This window comes from Cystoisospora suis (assembly GCF_002600585.1).
Source record: "Cystoisospora suis strain Wien I chromosome Unknown contig_1985, whole genome shotgun sequence".
Classification (NCBI taxonomy): domain Eukaryota; phylum Apicomplexa; class Conoidasida; order Eucoccidiorida; family Sarcocystidae; genus Cystoisospora; species Cystoisospora suis.
This window is the reverse complement of record NW_027154784.1, coordinates 41,607-62,758: the sequence shown is the minus strand read 5'-3', so window position 1 is coordinate 62,758 and position 21,152 is coordinate 41,607. Positions and strand designations below refer to the sequence as shown.

Sequence of the window (21,152 nt, the reverse complement as noted above, 5' to 3'; positions counted from 1 at the left end):
CCCGCCAGCTCGCATCAGAGTATCACAGATGGTGAAGAGACCCGGGAACATAGAAAATCCAAGTGAGTATCTGCGAAGTTACATTTCGAATAAGGGAGATCGCTGCTCCCAGATGTACCTCGATGGAAAACTGAACTCCATAACGGAGCTTTTGTGACTGCCAGCGCGACGAGGTTGAAGGTGTTGGCATTTCTTTTCCCGGCCGAAGGCCATGGCTCCTTCATGTAAGGACAGGGGAGACTAGAAAGACTGGGGACAAAACCATATGCTACAGTAATAAGTTCCACACCAACTACCTCGGGCAACCCCCCGTCTCGGGGAAACCTGTTACTTTGACTCTATCTTTCTGCAGACGTGGGACAACCTCAGCTCGGCCTCTCACTCCAGATGCTTCTCCCTGGGGGTTCAGTGAAAAGGAAGTATGAAATATCGCCAGGTACGAGCCTACTACCAGGCTGCGTTCACCAGACCACCAGATCAAACAAGGTGGACACCTCATCCAAGCAGCAGGACACAGGGCATTTTCGCCTCGTTTTGTAAAGACACCTGCAATCTCACGCAGTCTCATGCCCGGGCCTTTTGACCGGAAAGATCGAAAAAAGCACGGGGGCGCGTGCTCAACCCCCCAAGCTCACTATCGCTTCCTCCTCACGTCGCTTGTAAGCCAGTAGGTACATCTGTGGGCCCCAAAGGGGGACTGTGGTGTTTGGTCGATCGATGCTAGACACGCATGCGATATCAGTGTCCAAATGGGCTCTAAAGTCGCGCGGTCTGTCTCTTCATCTACCAGTTCTATTGCAGCTCTGCCCTGAAACACTTTTCCGTTCCCGGTCGCGAGTAACGTTGCCATTCCTTGTTCCGGACTGCTGTCCGTCATGCAAGAAGAGACACACTCTTGCTGGCTGTCCGCAGCCTAACTTGTTGAAGCCTCCTCTATCGTCCGTCGCACCGGGCAAGGCCCCACACTGCAGCCGCAAGCCCCTTCTGAACGGAGCTCTAGCTTCCACCCACCGTTAAAGTGACAGATGTTTACAGCGGCAGAGTCGTTTCGGCAGCCTTTCCGAGGGAACATATCACAAGGTAGCTACAGCCGGTTATGCGTGGAACACAGTCTTCGACAATGGCGGAGTTGTAGACTACCGCGGAAAACCAGACAGAACACGAAAGCAGGTGGCGCGGCATTTCCCTGGCCAGAGCTCTGGTGTCAGGCTCGGATCCCGGAGAAACACTGGGTCAGAAAAAAGGGTGCGCAGGCCTGACAATGAAAGACCAGGCTTAAGTGGAAGCCCGATCAACCTCACGGACGCTTGGAGTGCTCTTTCCCCTATAGATCAAAACGGCGGCTGGAAGGCTTTCAGACTGCTGAGCAGTTTCCAGCCATAAAAAGTAACACGGCTCCTCGGAACACTTGGCACCCTTATTCCTAGTGGTTTCCCAGCCCTCGGGATGGGCGAACTAGAAGCCTTCTCGTGGCGGCCCCAGGTCGGGCTGACGGTATGAATTCTACGGTGCATCCCCGCTCCCGTCGCTCCGGAGATCCACTTGCGCTGTTTACCGCGCAAGCAAGATGCGGGTTACAGAGACCTTTCAGAAAGCAGGCTCGAACCGTTGACCGATCTTGAAAGAAATAGCTCGTTGGGTGCTAGTTCGACACCACTGTAGGCTTGGCTGCAGACTACCAGATTCGCCTGCGCTGTTGACTCCCGAAATCGCTTGGTATGTCCATTACTGATGGGCTGTGCACGGGTAGAGGTCACAGGCACGGACTACTCAAGATCAAGATGTAACAAGGTGTGGTGTGTGCCGGCCTCACGCAGTGTCTGCGTGGTAGGAAGCCGGACATCAATTTTCAGATGCCCAGTCTGGGTGTCGAGGTCTTGCACAGTGCAGTCCCGGTCGCCAGAGAGTGGATGTTCCGCAAAACGAGAGCACCCTGAGACTGAATTCTCTCCGATTCGAGTCCCGTAGCACCGGCAGTTGCGAAGCAGTTCGTTCCACTTAACCATCTCCAACTCTCCCACCGGTTGAGTCGGCGCGAGCTCATTCGCTCTCGTACGTCCATCATGAAAAGCACGTACCTTTTACAAGGGTATGCTCTCTGAGCACCACTCTCCCTCCGGCTTTCTATCGTAATGTATCGCAAACACTGCGTGTAAGGCCACCACACACCATACCTTGTTACATCTTGCTCGTGTGTAGTCCGTAACTGTGACTCTACTGCTATCGCGTTCCTTTGCTCCGAGGTTGGCCATCCTATCGCTGCCTTGACCCACAGCCCCCGGCTCTGATTACAACAGAGTTGCATCCCTTTTACAATGCGATACACTTCGCGGTCAAAGTCCTATCTCCAAGAAGCAGCGGCACCCCGACCGGTGGAACGCGACCTTCACCGCTGAGAGAGAGCGGGGCATACGTCCGCCCGTCCTAGGATTTCTCTCTCGGCGCAAAAGCGACCAGTGCCTTTAACCATCTCTGAAGACGACAGGCATGTCTCTTCATTGTTTCGTCTTTCACCGAAGAGACTCTTCTGGGTACTTCCGCGTCAGCAGGTATTTGAAAACAACACGAGGAACCCCTCCATGCAAAGTGAACAAAGTAAACTGGCACCGCGAACAAACTTTGCAGTGTGTGTCTACCATTGTCTCCCCTAAACTGAGCCCCCGCAACTTTCCTACCCGTTCCTCTTCTCCCATCGTCATCATCATCGTCATTCTCACCCAATGTGTCTCCGATGTAGACACCTCAGCGCACTGTCGCCTGCAGTGCAAGTAAGTCTTTTTACTGCGTCAGATTCCTTTTCTAGTGTTGTTCCCGTCTACGTTCCTGGGTGTTCTTCCGATCTGTATGTGACCAGACTTCTACTCATTTCCTAAGAAATTATCGGAGAAGCGCAGTCACCACAGTGAACGGACGTCTTTTCTGCAGATATTCAAACTAGCTACTTTGAGGAGACGTCATCATCATAGACTAGTGTGGTGAATCAACCCCATTACCGACTATCTGAGGTCCTTGTTCCGTAGCCAGAACGGGCTCTTCTTTTTTATGTAAAGCTCTCTTCACCGGTGTACTTACACTCGCCTCCTCTACTTCTCCGGGCCGTGGGTTTTCCTCTTTTTCCAGTTCTGTCGTCTCATTTTTCCTCTCTCCTTTTGAAATGGCCTCCTCATCGAAGGGATGTGAAGAACTCTCCTTTATTACACGTTGAGCCTCGTTCAGTGAAGCTTCACTTCTGTCGTGTCTCCCACTGGCTTGATTTCTTGTCTCTCCTTCGCCCTCCCGAGATGTACCACCAGATCTGACCGAAGGCCGGGGCCCGGAACGAGACTTGAACTGCAAACCAGCAAAAATACTTCCACCGCTTGATTCAGAATGGTAAGAAGCTTGACGAGAAGATGATGAGTTCGCGCTTCTTCGTCGTTCTTCACTAACTCTGTAAGACTCAGAGCTCGCTGATCCCTTCTCTTCTCCATCATCTACCTTGTGATTTAGCCGTTGTTCCCCGTCTCCCGTTTTCTTCCATGATGTACTACGGGTGTTACTCTCGTCGGGTGTACATACACCTGAAGTACCATCGCCGCCAGTCTCTTGTTTAGATCTCTCATTGTCTCTATCTGAACAACGCCCGGTGTCTGAGTGTGTCCCCTGATAAGAATCTCTCTTAGTCTCTTTCTCCTCCCGCTCTAGTACATTCGTGTTCCCTTGTCTGTTTCTCGTCAGATCTTCTTCCCCGAGTAACTCCCGAGTATGTTGAAGCTCTTCAATCCGTCGACTTGTCTCCTCCATAGCTGTACGTACACTCCAGATTTGTTCACGAAGAGCCTCATCACCTACAGAGGATAAACCCCCGTCTTGCTGAGGACTTCCGCTATATGAATCTTCCCTCATCTCTTCTCGATTTATCATCAAGAGCTGCTCCTCTAAAACATGAAGAAGATTCTGTTGTATTTCAAGCTGATCTCTTTGCTGTTGTTCTTCTAAAAGGACTGTCTCTAGACTCCCGAGAGGGCGATTCCTATTTTTCTCGCTTCTTGTTTCAGCCTCATCCCTTTCGATTTCTTCATCGTTTTCTCCGTTGTTTATCTGCACTAAAGAATGTGTCGACTTTACTCCCTCGTCACCATCACTCTCCTCTAATTTCTTCTCTGCCTGAAGTGATATACGACAAGGTAAGGGGCTTCCAGAACCACGGGAACCGCTGTTCTCCTCTAAATCTTCAGGTGTATATACACCGCAGTCCCGTTCTGATACGGAACAAGGGAAGGCGTTTCCGGAACGAGAATCATTCTTATTATCTTGTTCTGCAGATGTATGTACACTGCAGCATTCTTCTTGTTCACATCCTACTACTACATCGACAGACGAAAGACGTCCTTCCTCTGCACTCCTTGAAGAACTCTGAGCTTCTTGGTGTCCGTCACGTAGCCATCCTTTATCCCCTTCCAAAGCAGTGATGAGGTTCTTCCCTTCATTCTCTCTAGAATCGTCAGAAGGTAACGTTTCACTCAGTTCTGCAGACCGACTCGCTTCTGCATCTTTTCGATCAGATAAGATTTCTTCTTTGTCTTCTCCAACTTCTTCCTCTTCGTCGTACTTTGTCGTCTGCTCATCGTGATGAGAAAGATCTCCACTCTTGAGAGAAAGAGAAAGACGATCCTCGATTCTATCACAACGATCTGTTGGGATAGTCTCTTCTTCCTCTTCTTTTGGTGTTCTCTGATTCTTCTCTTCTTCTTCCTCTCTTTCCTGTTCTTCATGCTCGAATTCTCCTTCTGTCTCTCTCTGTTCCTCTACTTCTTCTCCGTCATCCACCGAGCTTCCTTCCTCCTTCGTCTTCTTCCGTCTCTCTTCACATGGAGATGACTGGGCAACTCTCATAAGGATTTCCTCCTCTTCGTCTTCTTCAGCATCCCTCTCTCTATCTACCGTCACAGTCTCCTTATGTCGCTCTTCTTCATCATTGTTTCTCACGTCCGATCTATCTTCACTCTCCTTAACTTCTTCTTCTTCTTTTGATCTCCTTGGACTTCTCAAAACATAGGAAGCGCCTGCTTTCATGCTTTCCGCCTCGTCTTCATTGCTAGTGATAGACGTGCCGGTTCTACGAAGAGAAGTCGTAAGGAGAGATTCTTCTTGACCTCCTTCACAGACAGCATCGTCCGAATCGCCTCCGCAGTCTCTTCTCTCCTTATCTTCACATAGATCTCCGTGGTTAGCTTCGAATGGAGAACTAGATGGGTGCTCTTCCATACAAGAAGACAAACAAGGTTTCTCTAGACTCATTCTTACCTCCTCATCGTCATGCTGTGTTGTCACCATAGCAGATGGAAGTTCTTTCGTTTCTGCATGCATTTCTCTCGATTCTTTAGAAACTCTCACTTCTTCGAAATCCGATTCGGAGATCAAGCTGCTATCTGATACTCCCCCATCATTATAACGATCTTCCTCCTCTTCAAGTCGTGTTGACTCGACGGGTTTTTCTTGAGACCTGCTTGATTCTCCGGCTTCTCTCGCTTTCTTAACGTTTTCTTCTTCTCCCTCGGGCTCAGTTGGATGGGCTGGAGAGGAACGCAAATGGCGAGGGCTCTTTTCTCTTTGTCCTTCCCACAGAAGATCGAGAAGACGTCGGTACACCGCAACTTCCTCATCAATAGCTTGACGGTATAGCTAAAACAGGAAAGACAGAAAGAAAGAAAGAGACAAGAAAGAAAAAGATACACACAAGAGAAGGAAAGAAAGAAAGACGAAAAGAGATAAGAAGGGACCAAAGAAAGATAGCAAGAGTCGACAAGAAACGATCTTGGTATCAGTCGTTCTTTAAGAGTGATGAGAGAAAGCGAAGTCGACCGAGGAAAAAAGCCCTGACAAACTGAACTAAAAGTGCAGTCTATTTCATGCATAGACACATCATCCATCGATACACAGAAGACATATAATAAGTCCAGACGGCATATCAGTCTACGATGTACATTCAGAGATATCCATAAGACAACGACTCGAAGACCTCTCCTCCGCTCTTCTCTCCTCGTCCCTCTCCTTCTCTCTGTATCTTACCCTTGCTCGAATAGCCTAAGCCATCTCCATATATGAAACAAGCCGTTAAAGAAGATATACACGTCTCTGTGATACATCAACGAAAGAAAAATCGCCCCGAAGAGCTTTCGCTCTTCATATCTACAAAGAGAAAAGTGTATGCTCTCCCCAGTCTCTAGAATGCAGATATCCGAGTCGCTATGAACACAGACAAAGAAAGACCTGTCTTTCTGTTAACTCTCGCTCCTATTACTCTTTCTCTCTCTCCTCCGAACAAAGAAAGAAAGAAAGAAGGAAAGAAAGAAAGACGAGAAGAGATAAGAATGAAAACCTCGGGGCTTACCGAGTCTCTTTCTTCTGGACAGAATGGCTTGAGTTTTTCGAGAGATCTCAGCTGTCTAGACAGCAGATTTCTCTGTACACGCTGGAGATTCTTCTGAGCTGTCACTTGAGCTGTTCGGAGTTGCTCTAAAGCGGGCTCGCGTGCATCTAAATCCTGGAGAGAAGGAGAAACACGGCAAGAATGATAGGAAGAAGAACGTAACGAAGACTCTCTTCAGACAAAAGAAGAGACTCGAGAGCTCTCTCGTCTTGCAAACAAACTCTTGTGGGGTGAGAATGAATGAGAGAGAGCGAAGAAACGAGAAGAACTTCTCTCCAAAAAGAGAGGGAAGAGAGAGAAGAGACAGCAAGAAGAACAAGAAGAAGAAATAGAAGAAGGTCTACGACAGACGCAATTGAAGAGAGGGTGAGAGAAGTCGATGTATGGCGTGAATGAAGAAGATAATAAAGCCCCGATGGAAGCGGAAGTGAATCGAAACAATCCAAACACAATCGATGTGTCACCTAAGCCATCCAAGTGAAGGGACACAGTACACCATCACGTGCGCATACGCATATATATATATATATATGTAGATGTGCATGCAGACGTATATAGATGATCCCAAGGAGATATGTATGTCTTGGCTAAAGGATGAACGTTCTATCCTGTGTACCTATGAATATGGGAAAAGGTGCATACAAACAAGCACATATATATATATATATATCGCTATGTCTGATGTATAGAGATGGCTGACGCATAATGGGGCATTGTACGTATCTTGATCCTAGGGCCCTTCCTGCTCTTTCTTTGCTTTCCCGCTTATCTAAGAAATAGATCCATTACATTACGACGAAGAGGAGGAGAGCGGTAGACGGTGATAAAGCAAAGATGAGCTTATCTTATCTTATCTTGGGTCTTCTTGAAGTTAAATAGTAGGAGGATAGATAGGCGTCTCTTCATAGGAACACAGTGCAACAGGTACACGGAGAGAAGAGACGGGAAGGAAGCGCCAGGAAGACCAGTCTCTTTTATTTTTCTTTAGACCATAGAACGTCCATGTGCAGAGAGACTTCACAAAAGACCTTCAGAGCGTCGTATCTCTCTTTCTATGAAGACACACTCCTCGCGTCTACAGAGCATACACATCTATATGTATATATCTATATGTATATATATATATATATATACATATATAGCCACACAATATAGACTCGCATATACATATCTATATACGTACATGGATAAAGACTTACCCTCACCAAATCTGCAAGACAGTTAGATAGACAGACTAAAGATAGATAGACAGATATAGACTAAGGTTAGATAGATAGATATATAGATAGATTAGAGATGGATAGAGAGATGAACTTACTTTCTGTAGGTGTTTGATGGCTTGTGTGCATGCATCGACTTTTTGTTTGGTTTCCTCGACAACCTCTTGGCAATTCTAAGAAGACAAGAAGACGAAGACAGAAGCAAAAGAAGATAGATAGATAGATAGATAGATTAAAGATAGATAGATAGACTAAAGATAGATACATTGATAGATAGATAGATTAAAGATAGATAGATAGATAGATTAAAGATAGACAGAAAGATAACTCGTCACGCTCTTTCGAAGTATCTGAATGGTAGGTCATTTCCGATGGAGTGACTAAAGAAGTGAAGAGAAAAGACACACTGGCGCCTATTGAGCCAGCATTGGCATCGGAGAGCACCCATAGACTGAGAGTGGATCGCCTATTCTTCTTCTTTTTTCTCCTGTTCTTCTTCTTTTCTTTATAGCAACTTCCATCCTCGAAGAGAGAGAACTTGATTCAACATGAGGCTATCGTCAGAATGATTGATCTGTGTAGAAAGTGACGAGGGGAGAAGAGAAGGAAGAACGTCTGATTCTTCATAGCTCATCACTCATAGAGACAGACAGTGTAAGAGTAGAAGCCTATTCGTCCTAGGTGTCTACAAGCATCTCGAAGAGAAAAAGAAAGAGTATGTTGGTGTGTGTACCTATCTATCTCCCATCAATCCCCAATCTATCTTGAATCGATCTGTCTATCTTTATCTATCTATCTATCTATCAATCTCTCCGTCAATTCTATCTATCTATCTATCTATTTGCTTAAGATCTATATGTACCTAGATACGTGCACGTAACAAGATACATCATCCCTCTCACCGTGATCGATAGCGTACAGAAGCACCGCATCCTACACACGTGTCTCATTGCTTGCATATCTATACACATCTACAGGAGACGCCTGCAGACGACGAGATAAGCCGCTAAAACCAGGAAGAATAAATTTCCATGAGAAGCTTCATTCAACCGGAGAGCGAGATGACCTGCTGACTATTAGCCTGCTGATTTAAATCCCTTTTCTCAATCCCTACACAGAAACTACGGAATAGCCAAACTAGTAGGGCTTCTGTGTAAAGTCACCCCGCACGGCCAACAGAAGGTCGCCTGGACGCTTTGCCTTAAAGACATAAGAAGAATCTCGTGGATAGAAGAAGACGACCGGCCTAGGCTATCGAAGAAAGGAGGATTCTTCTTGTTTCTCTCCTTTTTCCTTTCTTCTCTGTCTCTCTTTCACTGTCTCTCTCTGTTCTTGCAATGCCAGGGAGAATGCGGGATGGATAGGGTTTCTTCTCTTTTCAGCCTTGTTTCTTCTTGGTGACTGCTTGGGTGGAGACATGTCATATTCAATAGAGAGAGAGACATCGGCTGGATCCTGTCAGGACCTTCAATGAGGCTCGCTCTATGACTAAAGCAGAAGGACCGATTCTTCTCAGGTCGTCGTCAGCTAAGGAGTCGTCGTCACTGCTTCTTTGCCCTACAGTCTCGTCTTCGTATTGTGTCACCTCATCTTTTTCTCTTATCGTGCTACTCACATAGACAGGAGCGTGTCCATAGATACCTAGAGAGATTAAAGACACGTGGAGGTGTATCTAAGGTGGAGTACATGTATCTAGGGGGGAGATCCATACATACAGAGACAAATGAATGTCTGTATGCATAGCAATAGAGAGATAGATAGATAGATGAAAGAGACATAGATGGATCGATGATCAGATAGAAGAAAGACAGATAGATTGAGGATAAATAGATCTTTTAGAGATACACAGATAGATAGATGAATAGAGAAGGACGTAAGACTGAGAATTCTTTCGCTGCAAGCTTTTCCAGCATGTCTCTTGTGCGGCGTTCCTTGATATACATCATCATAAGAGAGGAACGCTACCCAAGATTTCACCCCGACGGCAGGTCACACAACCCAGGAGTAAACGAACATAGAAAGACAGGCATGAAATCTTCTTCTTCTTTACCTTGATTTCTGTGGAGAAAGATGCCGCCTCTTTGAAGTGTCGAGATGCCACTGCAAGCTCCTTTTCCTGTTGAAGAAGAGGAAGAAGAAGAACCTGTCGCTGTTGCTCTCCTCTAAGCCGTACACGCACTTCTTCTTGGTGCAAGAGCTCCGCTCGCAAGGCCTCTTTCTCTTCAAGCAGACGTGCCATCTCAGCTCTTACGAAAGAGAGACAACCGAAACACAAAGAGAGAGAAAGAAAGAAGAAAGAGAAGAAAAAAGATGATGGATAGGAGATGCTGAGTGGAGAGAGGAAGTATCTATCGAGATAGAAAACAGCAAGAAGAAGTCTCTGAGTATGAAGAAAGGCGGATGGGCATGCACATCACATCAGAGTCCATAAACTCACAACTATAAGAGTCACGGAGAAACATTTCGATAGAGAAAGATACATCTACACTTATATGTATCTATCTCTCTCTATATGTATAGATACATATAGACGGGCTTCATAAGTACCGGAAGCATAGAGACTTTGACTCTGTGAGTTCGAGATGTCTTGGCAATTGCTGGAAGAGACCGGCCTCTAAGCACGCCGGTGAGACGACACAACGCGGTCAACGTCTATAGGTAGATAGATAGATTGAAGATAGATACATATCAATACATCTACGTGCAGCACACATACGTATAGAAGGAGAGAGGAACTGACATAGAGGAACAAGCTCTCTAGCCTCCATACACGAAATGTCTGCTGTAAACGCCTGCTGCAGACAACACAACATCCCAACTGGGCCTATCCGTCTATCTATATCTGTATATATATATATATATATACATCAACAGTATGTAAGGAAGTAGAACAGCCTGCGTGCCACCTTCATAGAAGATATGTGACAAAAAGAGATCGATTTGCAGAGAGAAAGATTGAGTTCTATCTACAGGATCAAGAAGGAGAGAAAAGAGTCTTTTCTTTTTCTTTCTTACTGTCTTTCTTCAAGGGCTGCACCTGCAGAGGAGCTTTGTAACTTTGCATAGACAGCCTGACGAAGCTTAAGAAGAGCCTTAAGAAAAGCTATACGGCTATCGAAAGACCTCAATGAACTAACCAAACTCGCCTCGCGCTCCTCATTCCTGAAAGAAAGAAAGAGAAAGAAAAGAGTGGAGACAAGCAAAATAGGAGTGTAGAAAGAAAGAGAAAGAAGGAGAAAGAGAGAGAGAAAGAAAGAGAATCCAACAGAGAAAGAGAGAAAGAGAGAAATGAGAAAGAAAGCATCGCTAATCTTTCTTGACTAGAGAGACTAGCAACTCTCCTTGAGCTGTGCTGCTGCCCGTACTCTTCCTCACTTTATCTCCGTTCTTGCCTCGTGGAAGAGAAAGAAAGAAAGAAAGAGAAAAACGAAAGAAACGCTCTACCCCACCCACAAAAGGAACAAGGCAAACACGAGAAAAGATAGGACAAGAAGAAGAAGAAGGCCAGTCACGGGAAGTGGCGTGGCACATCATGAATGAGCGGTGGGGAGGATGTCTGAAGCTTTTCTTTCTCTTCTCTTGAGGGAGGAACACCTCTCTCCGATACTTTCTATCTCTCTTCACCCCTCGTCTCCAGCTTAATAAGAAAGAAGATATCGAGACCAACAGAGAAAGGTAACATAGATAGATTAACAGAGATAGACATACAGAAAGAAAGATGGGACGTTGTTCACACGAGCCAACTTAAAGGAATAAAGGAGTGAGAAAGAAAGAAAGAGTGAGAGCACAGAGTCAAGGGAAGAAGAGTAGGTGGAAGTATCGGATCTAGGGACTTTCTCATGGCTGCTAAGGGTAACTTTCGTGTCGTGAAAAGAAAAGAGGAAGGAGAAAAAGGACCTACTCTTGTTGAAGTTTCTCAAAGGCTGTCTCTTCGGCATGCAAAGCTTCGCGTCGATGCTGCAACTAAAAGAAAGAAAACATAGGCATTACCACACAACCACAAAAGACCTAGAGTCGTATATTAAAGATACACACGTATATTAAAGATAGACAGGTAAATTGAAGATAGACAGATAACTAGATAGGTGGACGGGAGCGAGAGAGACGCATAGAGAGAGAAGCGTAGACTGTTGCAGAGTGATGTGAGAGGAAGAGATACTGAGGCTGGCTGCTGTTGGGAGAGAAGTTCTCTTCTAGCCACCATCCCTGAAAACCAAAGAAACATCCCTGGTGTAAGCCAATACGCCATACATACAAACATACATATCTTTTATACCCATACATATATCGATACTTGGAATGCTTCTTCAAGTCTCTATCTCTCCCTCTCCCTATACAGAAGTGTTTACAACAGACATAGAGACCCAGAGGTACACGCGTGTGTAACATCTCTCAAGACCTGTGTGGGGGAACGTGTATGTATCAATATATATATACGCATACATATTCATCCATACCACTCATGTAGTCCCTCACCGGATAAGTGTACGTACACCCCCCTGGATGGGCGGGCAGGCCCTTCAGGACCTTTACTGGCGAATGAAATGAAGAGAAAGCAAAGAAGAAAAGCACCAAGAAAGACACGAAGAGGAGACTTGACGAAGCCTTTCTAGAGTGGAGTGCAAGTCTTACTTTGACTTCTTCATCTTCAAGCGACCTCTCCCGTTCTTGGAGACGCCGTTGTTCTCTCCGGAGCTCTTCCTCTTCTCGGCGGCAATCCTCCTCAAGTCTACGAATGAAGATAGATGTATACACACAGAGTAGAAAGAAAGAAAGAAAGGAAGAATCTGAGCGGGGTTCCGCGGTTTCCTATAGAAACTGGTCAGGCAAGTAAGAGACACATTCGCAGGAGCAAGAATACATCCCACTCAGGTGGAGGTTCTTCTCTACAACTGTTCTCTTTGCTCTTCTTTTTCTTCTTCGAAAGAGACATGTCTCTGTATACAGTCTTCTGCGTGAGCTATCTCTTGTGTTAATTAGACACCTCAGCGTGGATGCCCCTAAAGGCAGGAGATTTTTCATGAAGAACGTAGGAAGCTTCCCACACGCTAGAGGAAAAGAGAAGGGGATCAGCAACAAGAGAAGAAAGTCTACCTTATCAAGCATCGGACTCAAGTTTTCATGGAAACGATCAAAAGCCCCCTTATAGACGTGCATATATCTCTTTGTATATGTATATATATATATATATAGATATATATGTAGTGATGTATGGATGGATGGACAAATGAATGTGTGTATGTATGTCTGCATCTATGAACTCGGTAATGTAGGACACTTGTTTTGTCTCCGCCGTATTTTTGACGATCTCTATAAGCATGATAGAAGTCGATCTTATGTAGAGACAGACGGAGATATGAAGGAAGATATGAAAGAAAAAAGTCTCTTCTATCTCTCTCTCTCTTAAGGTGGCTATACGATCTCTCTTTCCGCTTGACTCCTTTCTCTCTTACCGATCGTATTCTTTCTCTACACATGCAATTTCTTCTTCTTTTTCTCTCCATTCCTCTTCCAAGGCGGCGAGCTCTCTCCGAAGGTCATCGATCTTCTGCCGTCTTTCTCTAAAGCCGCAAAAGAAAAAGAACAGGAAGCAGAAGAAGAAGAAGCAGAAGAAGAAAAAGAATCTCCTATCCACCGGTCCACTCACCTCTCACCAATGATGACCATGCGACGATACTCATACATCGCCACGTATGGTGTATGTATGTGGACATATGTATATGTATGTATATGTATATGTATGTGGATATATGTATATGTATGTATATGTATATGTATGTGGATATGTGTATATGTATGTATATGTGTATGTATGTGGATATATGTATGTATATGTATATGTGTATGAATGCGTGTATGTGCGACATGAGATAAAAGCATCCCTCGGTGGTCTACAAAATGCAAGACAGATAGAGTAAAGAGAGATATACAGATAGAGTAAAGAGAGATAGATAAATAGATAGATAGATAGACAGATTCGGCTTCACACAGCCATGTCGCTATCTATCTCTTTGTCTATATCATTGTCTTCTGTCTTTGCTATCTCGTATGAATATGTTTTCTACGCCTATACACCCTCTACTGTATGTGCATCTCCTCAGCAACCCTTGTTCTCAGTATATACACATTCATATACATGGGTCAACACCTCTATACATATATGTATATACGTGGATGTATCTTTACATATATATAGATATATATAGATATATATGTACGACAAGTACTGGTTCAGCATGATCTTCTGTTTCTTAGGCGTGTAGGGCTCACACAAAGCCCTCGCTTCCGAGAGAGGAAATCCAAAGAAGAAACAAGAACTCTCAGAAAGATCTTCATCCACCTGAAAGCCTGACCCTCCTTCTTTCTTTCTCTCTCTATATATATCTAAATGTCTCATGATGCATGAAGAGAGCGACAGAGAGACAGAATATGACGAATGGATTAGACAGGAAAGGATCACAGTGGTGTATGCGTATTGGATCTCATCTCACTCTCTTACATATGAAAGCACCTCCTACCCTCCCTGTATGAATGTATCTACGTAGGTATGTGTGTTTTCCTGTATGTGTACATGTATGTATGTCTGGCTGTATATATGTATGTATGCTTGTATGTATGCATATGTGGGTGTATGTACGTACACAGAGACGTGCAGGGGTACATACACTTCTTCTTCCTCCTTTTCTTCTTCTTGTAAAACATAGAACTCACAATTGATCTTCCTGGAGAAGTCGAAGTCGATTTTTGACTTCTTCTTTTCCTTCCATCTCGAGTGTCTTGAGAGCTTTGAAGGCATTCGCTGTACCGGCGACCTTTTCTTCACATTCTCGCAGTCTCCCTTGTAATTCTTCTGATGCCTGCCACGAAAGATTTCACAGAAGAAAGGAGGGAAGATGAAAAGAAACTTTCCATGGTGTATGTACACCAGTCACTGTCTCTTCTAGCTGTCAGATGTATGTACGCATATATAAGTATAGATGCACGTATGCATGCGTAGCAATACGTATGTAGGAATATGTATCTATGTATGTAACCATGTGTATGTACAACTATATAGGAATATGCATATGTATGAATGTGTATGGCTGCATGAATATGTACGTATGAAGATGTATGCTTATGAGGAGCGAGACTTGACGAAGCTTCTTCTGAACATGTGCGATAGTAGAGCAGGCATATAGATACCTCTATATATATAGAGAGGGAGATCTAGATATATCTACATCTCTCTATATATATCTGTCTCTTGTATCTACAGGTATGTGTAGAATCTTGTATGAGCTTGGAGACAAACCCCGTGCTTTGAAGACCAGCCAAGGGCTTATTGTGATCACAAAGACTATCTCTTCTCCCTTCTTCTTCTTTTTCTTTTCTTTCTTCTCTTTCTCAATGCTGAAAGAGGGCTTCTATTGAAGCGTTAGAAGACGAGTCCGTAGAAACGAGGGGGTGAAGTAATTCTACTACTATGCATAAAGAGAAACAACTCGAAAGAAAGGATTGACAGAGCGAGAAGACTTCTATCCCACTTGACCTTAAGAAACAGAGAGAAGAGGAGGAAGAAGAAAAAGAAAACGAGGTGAAGAGATAGAGACCAAGGAGCCCCGCCCGTATACCACATACTCTCTATAGAGCAACAGACCCATGTACTTGGCCCACATGAATCTATCTCTACATGCATATCTATATAGAGAAAAAGAAAGGGACAAAGAGACAGAAGGGGGAGAAAGCAAGAGAAAGAGAGAGAGAGAGACAGAAAGAAGAGAAGATGCACAGTCTCTCTCTTATGACTTCTGATGTAGAGATATATAGGCTCCAGAATTCCATGAAAACCGATCTGTAAGGATCTCCATTACACACTTCTTTTCGCGTAGAATGAATACAAAGGGCCACTTCGAAGACAAGAAGAAGGGAAAGAGAAGAAACGAAAGAAATTATCTTCATCTGCTTCTTCTTCTCCGTTCACAAGAAGATCGACACAGCAAGCGAGCGATAGAGAGGAACTCTCATCCTTCTGCTCGTCTCCTCTCCTGCGAAACCGTGAGACAATCTCGAGATAAATATCTAGGAGAACATGCATGCACCCCCTGCCTGCGACTAGTATCGATTGAAGAAGCTCGTAAACTTTTACTCCTCAGTACAGGTAATACAAACAAGAAAGAAAGAAAGACAACGAGAAGGAAAGCCCCCGTCCCCCCTACCTCCTCCTTGTCCTCATGTATAGACGGCGTAGAAAGACAAGACAGACACAAGGGTGAGAGAAAGAAAGAACTTTGAGAAGATAGAGAGAGAGCGAAAGAAGAGAAACGGCAATTGCCGTTTCTAGAGACGTGAAGAGAGAAGAGAGAGAGGTATCGCAGTTCTTTCATGATAGCGAGAGAGAGAGAGATGGCGTGGGCTCTGTCGCCTTGTTTCTTCTTACCGTCTTCAAGGCTTGTTCTTCTTCTTGTCTTCTTTGGACGCGTTCGGTGTGTTTCTTTTCTTTCTCCTGTCTTTTCTTCTCGAAAATGTCTTGTAAATCACGTTGCATGCTATGCGTTTCATCGAGTAACCTTTCCGCTATTTCACAGGACTTCTTAATCGCTTCATTTTGTCTTCTCTGCTGTGTAGAAGGAAAGATACGAAGAAGTAGATCATACTTCTTCTGCAGAGCAGAGAGATCTCCATCGATCTGAGCTGCTGTCTCGAAATCTTCTTTCTCTATACACTTCTCTTGTCGAAGAAGCAGGCGAGATTTCTCCTTGCCAAGCACTCTCAAGTCTTCTGCGATCTTTCGTTGCTCTTCTATAGCCTCTGCGAGAGAAAGAGTTTCTTCCTGTTGGAGTCGCAAATGATTTGACCGACACACGTAATACCAGGCGGAGATCTTCTCTTCTTCTTTACAAGATTCCGACGAGGAAGTACAAGATGAGGAGAAGGAGGAGGAAGAAGGATAGGTAGCTGTCGATGAAGTTGGACGGGGGGGTGGTAGAAAAGACGTCTCTCCTTCTCTTAGTTTAGAATATGGCTCTTCATCTAGAGCGCTACTACTGACGGAAGCTCCTCCCGTTCTTCTTTCTCTTCTTGCAGGCCGCGCGTCTACCTCACCTGACGAAATGTCTTGGTAAAGTTCCTTACGGTCACGATGAGAGGTCTCGCCCCTGTTCTCATAAGCAAAAGAAGAAGAAGAAGCTTCTGAGGCAAGACGGGGAGAGCCAAGACCTCTTCCTTGTTCTCTTTCTCCTCCTGTGGAAGATGGCTGATGATCTTGAGAAGGAGTAGAAGAGAGACCCGACTTTCTTAAGAAAGAGAATTTGGAAGGGGGGTCGGTGTCATCTGAAGGCTTAAGACGACTCTGTCTATCTTCTCCATACTGCCTCTGCTGCTCGAGTCCTTCTGTCTCGCATATGGTGAGAGAAGAAGAAGAAATTCTCGACTTTGTCTGGCGTAGTGAGGAGGAAGAAGAACAGAGGGATGCGGCATTAGGATCATCGTCGCCATCGCGGCGTATACGACACGAAGAGATGAAAGCAAATGAAGAAGAAGGTGGAGATTGATGAGAGATCTGGACGTCTCGTTGACGTTTGTCTTCTTCTCTATCTTCTTCTTTCTGTTCTCGCAAGATTCCCTTTGAGAAAGGATGGGGAACGCCTTTCTTTCTTTCTACATCGGAAAGAAGCTCTTCACTTATCGATGCTGTATCGATCAGAGGCAACGTCGATGTTGTTGTTCTTTCATCTCTTCTTTCTCTTTTTCTGTCTTCGACGACCTTATCTCTCTCATGTCTTCCATTTAAATAAAGACAGCTATGCTCATCTGCTTCTTCTGCATCTCTCTTATCTTCTTCTTCTCCTCCTCCTCCTCTGCTTACTTTTCTGCTACTACCACCATGACTACTTGGAACGCTCTGCTTATAGCCCTTTCTAAGAGATTCTTGATGAGGGGATAAACTCCCCGAAACCGTCGTTCTTCCGTGAAAAGTCGCGCTTGGAGGCAACATCGAAACGATGCCTCCTTCATTCCTCTCTTTATCTTCTTCTTCATATCTCCCCCCCCCGAATCGATGGTCTTCTCCATCATGGAAGTATCGACTGTCCTCATCGTCATAAGGTACAGCACCCTTAGGATGAAGTTCTCTTCTCTCCCTCCCTTCTCTTCTTTCTTCTTCGCTGGTTGTTCTTCTTTCTTCTTCAAAGAGAGAAGATCTGTCTAGATCAGGAGGAGACGAAGAGGCGAAAGGAGGAGAGATCGAAGTGGGATACCGAGCTTCTTGCTGAGCTCTCTCTACGAGACACAACCCTGGTAACTTCACACTTCGAGATTTCTTCTTGATGATCCCCGATGAGAAGTGCGAAGAAGAAGAAGATGACGGGTGCTCCTGCTGCTGAGATAAGGAAGAGGAAGAAGTGAGAGAAGAGAACGATTTTTCGACAGAGACATCGTGAGAAGAGACGGCGGAGGAGACAGAGACAGGGTAAGGAGGCTGTGGGGTGAAGGAATGGAATCGCGTATGATCTTTGTCTAAAGAGAAAGAAGATGAAGAATCCGTAGGGGGAGGTGCAGAAGAAGAAGAAGGCGAGAGAGAACAAGGGTCTTTATGGTCGGGGTGTTTAGAGTGAAGATCTGATTCGGTAGGAGGAGATCTATCATCGCGAGGAGAGGCTAAGGAAACCTTTGATGAGATAGAAATATTGTCTCCTTGAGCCGAAGATGAAGAAGAAGAGGATGACAAAGGCAATTTCTTCTGAAGAAAAGAAAAGGCAGATGAAGATGACGAAGAGCCAGAAGCAGAAGAAGAGGAAGAAGAAGAGGCGGATGAGAACGGCTTCTCAGAAGTGACTCTCGACAACAAGGAAGACGAGGATGGATAGATGCCCCAAGGCCGCAAAAGACTCCCGCCGGAATTTCCGACAAGCGAGGAGGAAGAAGATGGAGATGTTCTATGCGACCCCGAAGAGGATGAAGACTGAAGAGAAGAAAGAGTTGTCGAGCTGAGCTCACCCTCCTTTGATTTTTCTGGAGTGGTGGTATGGCCCGGGGCTAGAGAGGATAAAGACAGCGGCGATGCAAGCTCCTCCCTATGTGTGTGGAACGCCAGTGGGTATTCTTTCATTGCTTCTGCAGAACAAGGAGATCGACTCACCGGGGGTCCTTCATCCGTCGTCTTACTTTGAGATGATCGAGACAAGAAGAAGAAAGCTTGTTCTCCACGCTGTCTCCTTTCAACACTTTTCTCTGATAGAGAGGAATCGCCTTGTCCTTGAACTTCGGCTCCATCGTAAAGCGAATGAGCTGTGGTCGGACTACTGAAACCACTCCTGCTACTACTACTAGAGGGGGGTGGAGAACGAAGAGAGACATTCGAAAGAGGGAGAGCTGCGCTTGGAGTTGAATGACTATGTTCAGGTGTACATACACTAGACGCTGAGAGACTTGTGGGTCGAGGGGCAAGACTCCTATTCGATGGAAAGGTTGTCGATGGATCTATATGAGAGAAGATAGGAATACTTGAAGATTGAGAAGAACTCCTATGGTTCTCTATACGATCATGACGTGTAGATGATAAAGATGCATGACTCCCCCCGGCATCACTACTACGACTACTACTCGTCCCAGGTGTACAGGCAGCAGCCTCAAGTGTACATACACCTGAAGCTGTGATAGTCCTTGAGGATGTCGGTAACTCCGATGAGGAAGAAGAAGATTTTTCTTCTCTCCCTCCTGCGGACCGCTTGATGAGCATTCCAGAGAAAAGCGACATTTTGCGAGAAGAACAGAAAGAACTCTCGAAACAAGTGGAAAAAGACCGAGAGACTCGCTACCTGACAAGACGTGTGAAGCAATTCAAGTTCATCGAAGAGGTCAAGAGATCTTAAACGACTGACGAGGTAATCCAGGAAGAGAAGGAAACCACAACACCTCAGACGACATGCCCGAGCTTAGCTGTTTCTCCGGTATGATGAGAGTCTTCACACACCACCCCTGGGTAGAAAAGAAGAAGAAAAAAGAAACGAAGAAGCGAATGGAGAAGAAGAAGAGAAAGAGAAGAAGAGAAAGGGAAAGAGAAGAATATCAAATGTCAGTCTGTCATCCTTGTGCATATTCAAGATGATCGGTGGTGAAGAGCTAGATAAACTTCATGAGCTTTCTGTTCTCTCGCTCGTCAAAGCGATCTTGAGGGACATCTAGAGATGTATTGAACAGGGAGACAGGCGTCTCTCACTCCCTCCGTCCATAGAATTGTCTTAAGAAAAAAGGAAAGAAGCGACAAGGTGCCATAGTGAAGGCCGTAGCTCAGAAGAATAGGAGGGAGAAGGAAGAGAAAGAAGAGAAACTTCTGTGCTGATCTGGCGTTCGAATCCTCTTGTTTTCTCCCTCACGTCAATACATCAAAGGGGGGTGACCCGGCACGCCCCTGTCTCCTTTCTGAGAGTGAAGAAGAAAGAAGAGAAAGAAGAGGTTCTTCTCCTCCTCGTTCGTCTTCTCATGTGTTCGAATACCAAAGAGCAAGAGGGAGAGAGAGAGTGGCTATGGAGCTGGTAGGCCTGTTGATCGGAGAAAGGAAGGAACGTTTTTCTCGCGGAAAAAAGAAGAAGGGAGAGAAGACAACAAGAAGAACAAAAAGAAGACGGAGAATGGAAGAAACATGAGATGGATCTCTCTCACTGAAGATAGAGAAGACTGAGGTACGTCATCGTGTGAGAAGCATGTGAAACAAAGCCAGACAGAGAGAGACAGAAAAGAAGTGAACGAGAGATTCTAGAACTTCTTCTGTTCCAAAAATACGAAGGTGAATGAGGAAGAGGGACGACGATCTCTAGAAAGAAGACTTGAATTGCGAAAGAGCTAAGACTCTTCCCGACTCGAGGAGAAAGTGTCCACACACACCGCGACTTTTCTTTCTTTCTTTCTGTTTCTTTTTTACTTTTTTTTCCTTTAGGCCCACTCCTACACCTCGCTAAAGGTGTCTGCTTTGAGCGGCGTCTGTCTGGTTAAAAGACGGACGGCGAACAGGCCTCAAGAGGCAACGGGGGAGATGAGACATCTACTCCAAGACATGGGGAAGAAGAACGACAGATGAATAGGAGACTTCAGAGATAGAAGAAAGAAGCCGAAGGAGAGAGAGAAACGCGAGAAGAGAAAAGGATAAGATGACAGGTGAAAGCAAAGAAAAAGGGTAAGGATAGATATACATGTCTGCGATCTGTCAACCGTTCTAGAGAGACGTAAGGTCTCAGCGTCTTTGAGAGTGAGGAGTTGTTCTATCTTCGCAATAGCTTCGTCATCTTCTCATTCATCTCTGAGCTTGAGAGAAGACAAGCAAAAGAAAGAAACACGAAGAAGAAACAGGAAAAGCAAGAAAGAAGAAAGGTGGCAGGCGACGGTGTTTGAAAAGCATTTCTCTTGGCCACCAAAATACGTGTCTCTCCCTTTCTCGTCTTGACTCTTTTTCACTCACCTCACCCCCTGTTCTACTTTTCTCCTCGTCTTTTCTTTTCTCCAGTGTTGCTGTCTCTCCCTCGTCTAATAAAGAGTCTATCGCT

General features: G+C 45.2%; 1 protein-coding gene across 1 annotated transcript; it reads right to left on the bottom strand.

Moving 5' to 3' along the window:
• Positions 1–820: 820 nt before the first annotated feature.
• Positions 821–21,005, bottom strand: CSUI_004306 (uncharacterized protein). The gene is made up of 11 exons (XM_068064499.1): positions 16,052–21,005; positions 14,344–14,489; positions 13,086–13,193; positions 12,265–12,361; positions 11,534–11,595; positions 10,648–10,794; positions 9,683–9,878; positions 7,731–7,805; positions 6,374–6,526; positions 3,073–5,664; positions 821–1,736 (listed from the first exon to the last, which is right to left on the bottom strand). Exons 1-11 carry the CDS (start codon positions 19,367–19,369, stop codon positions 1,575–1,577), a joined length of 7,056 nt encoding a protein of 2,351 aa, XP_067923528.1. The 5' UTR covers positions 19,370–21,005; the 3' UTR covers positions 821–1,574.
• Between the last annotated feature and the right edge of the window lie 147 nt (positions 21,006–21,152).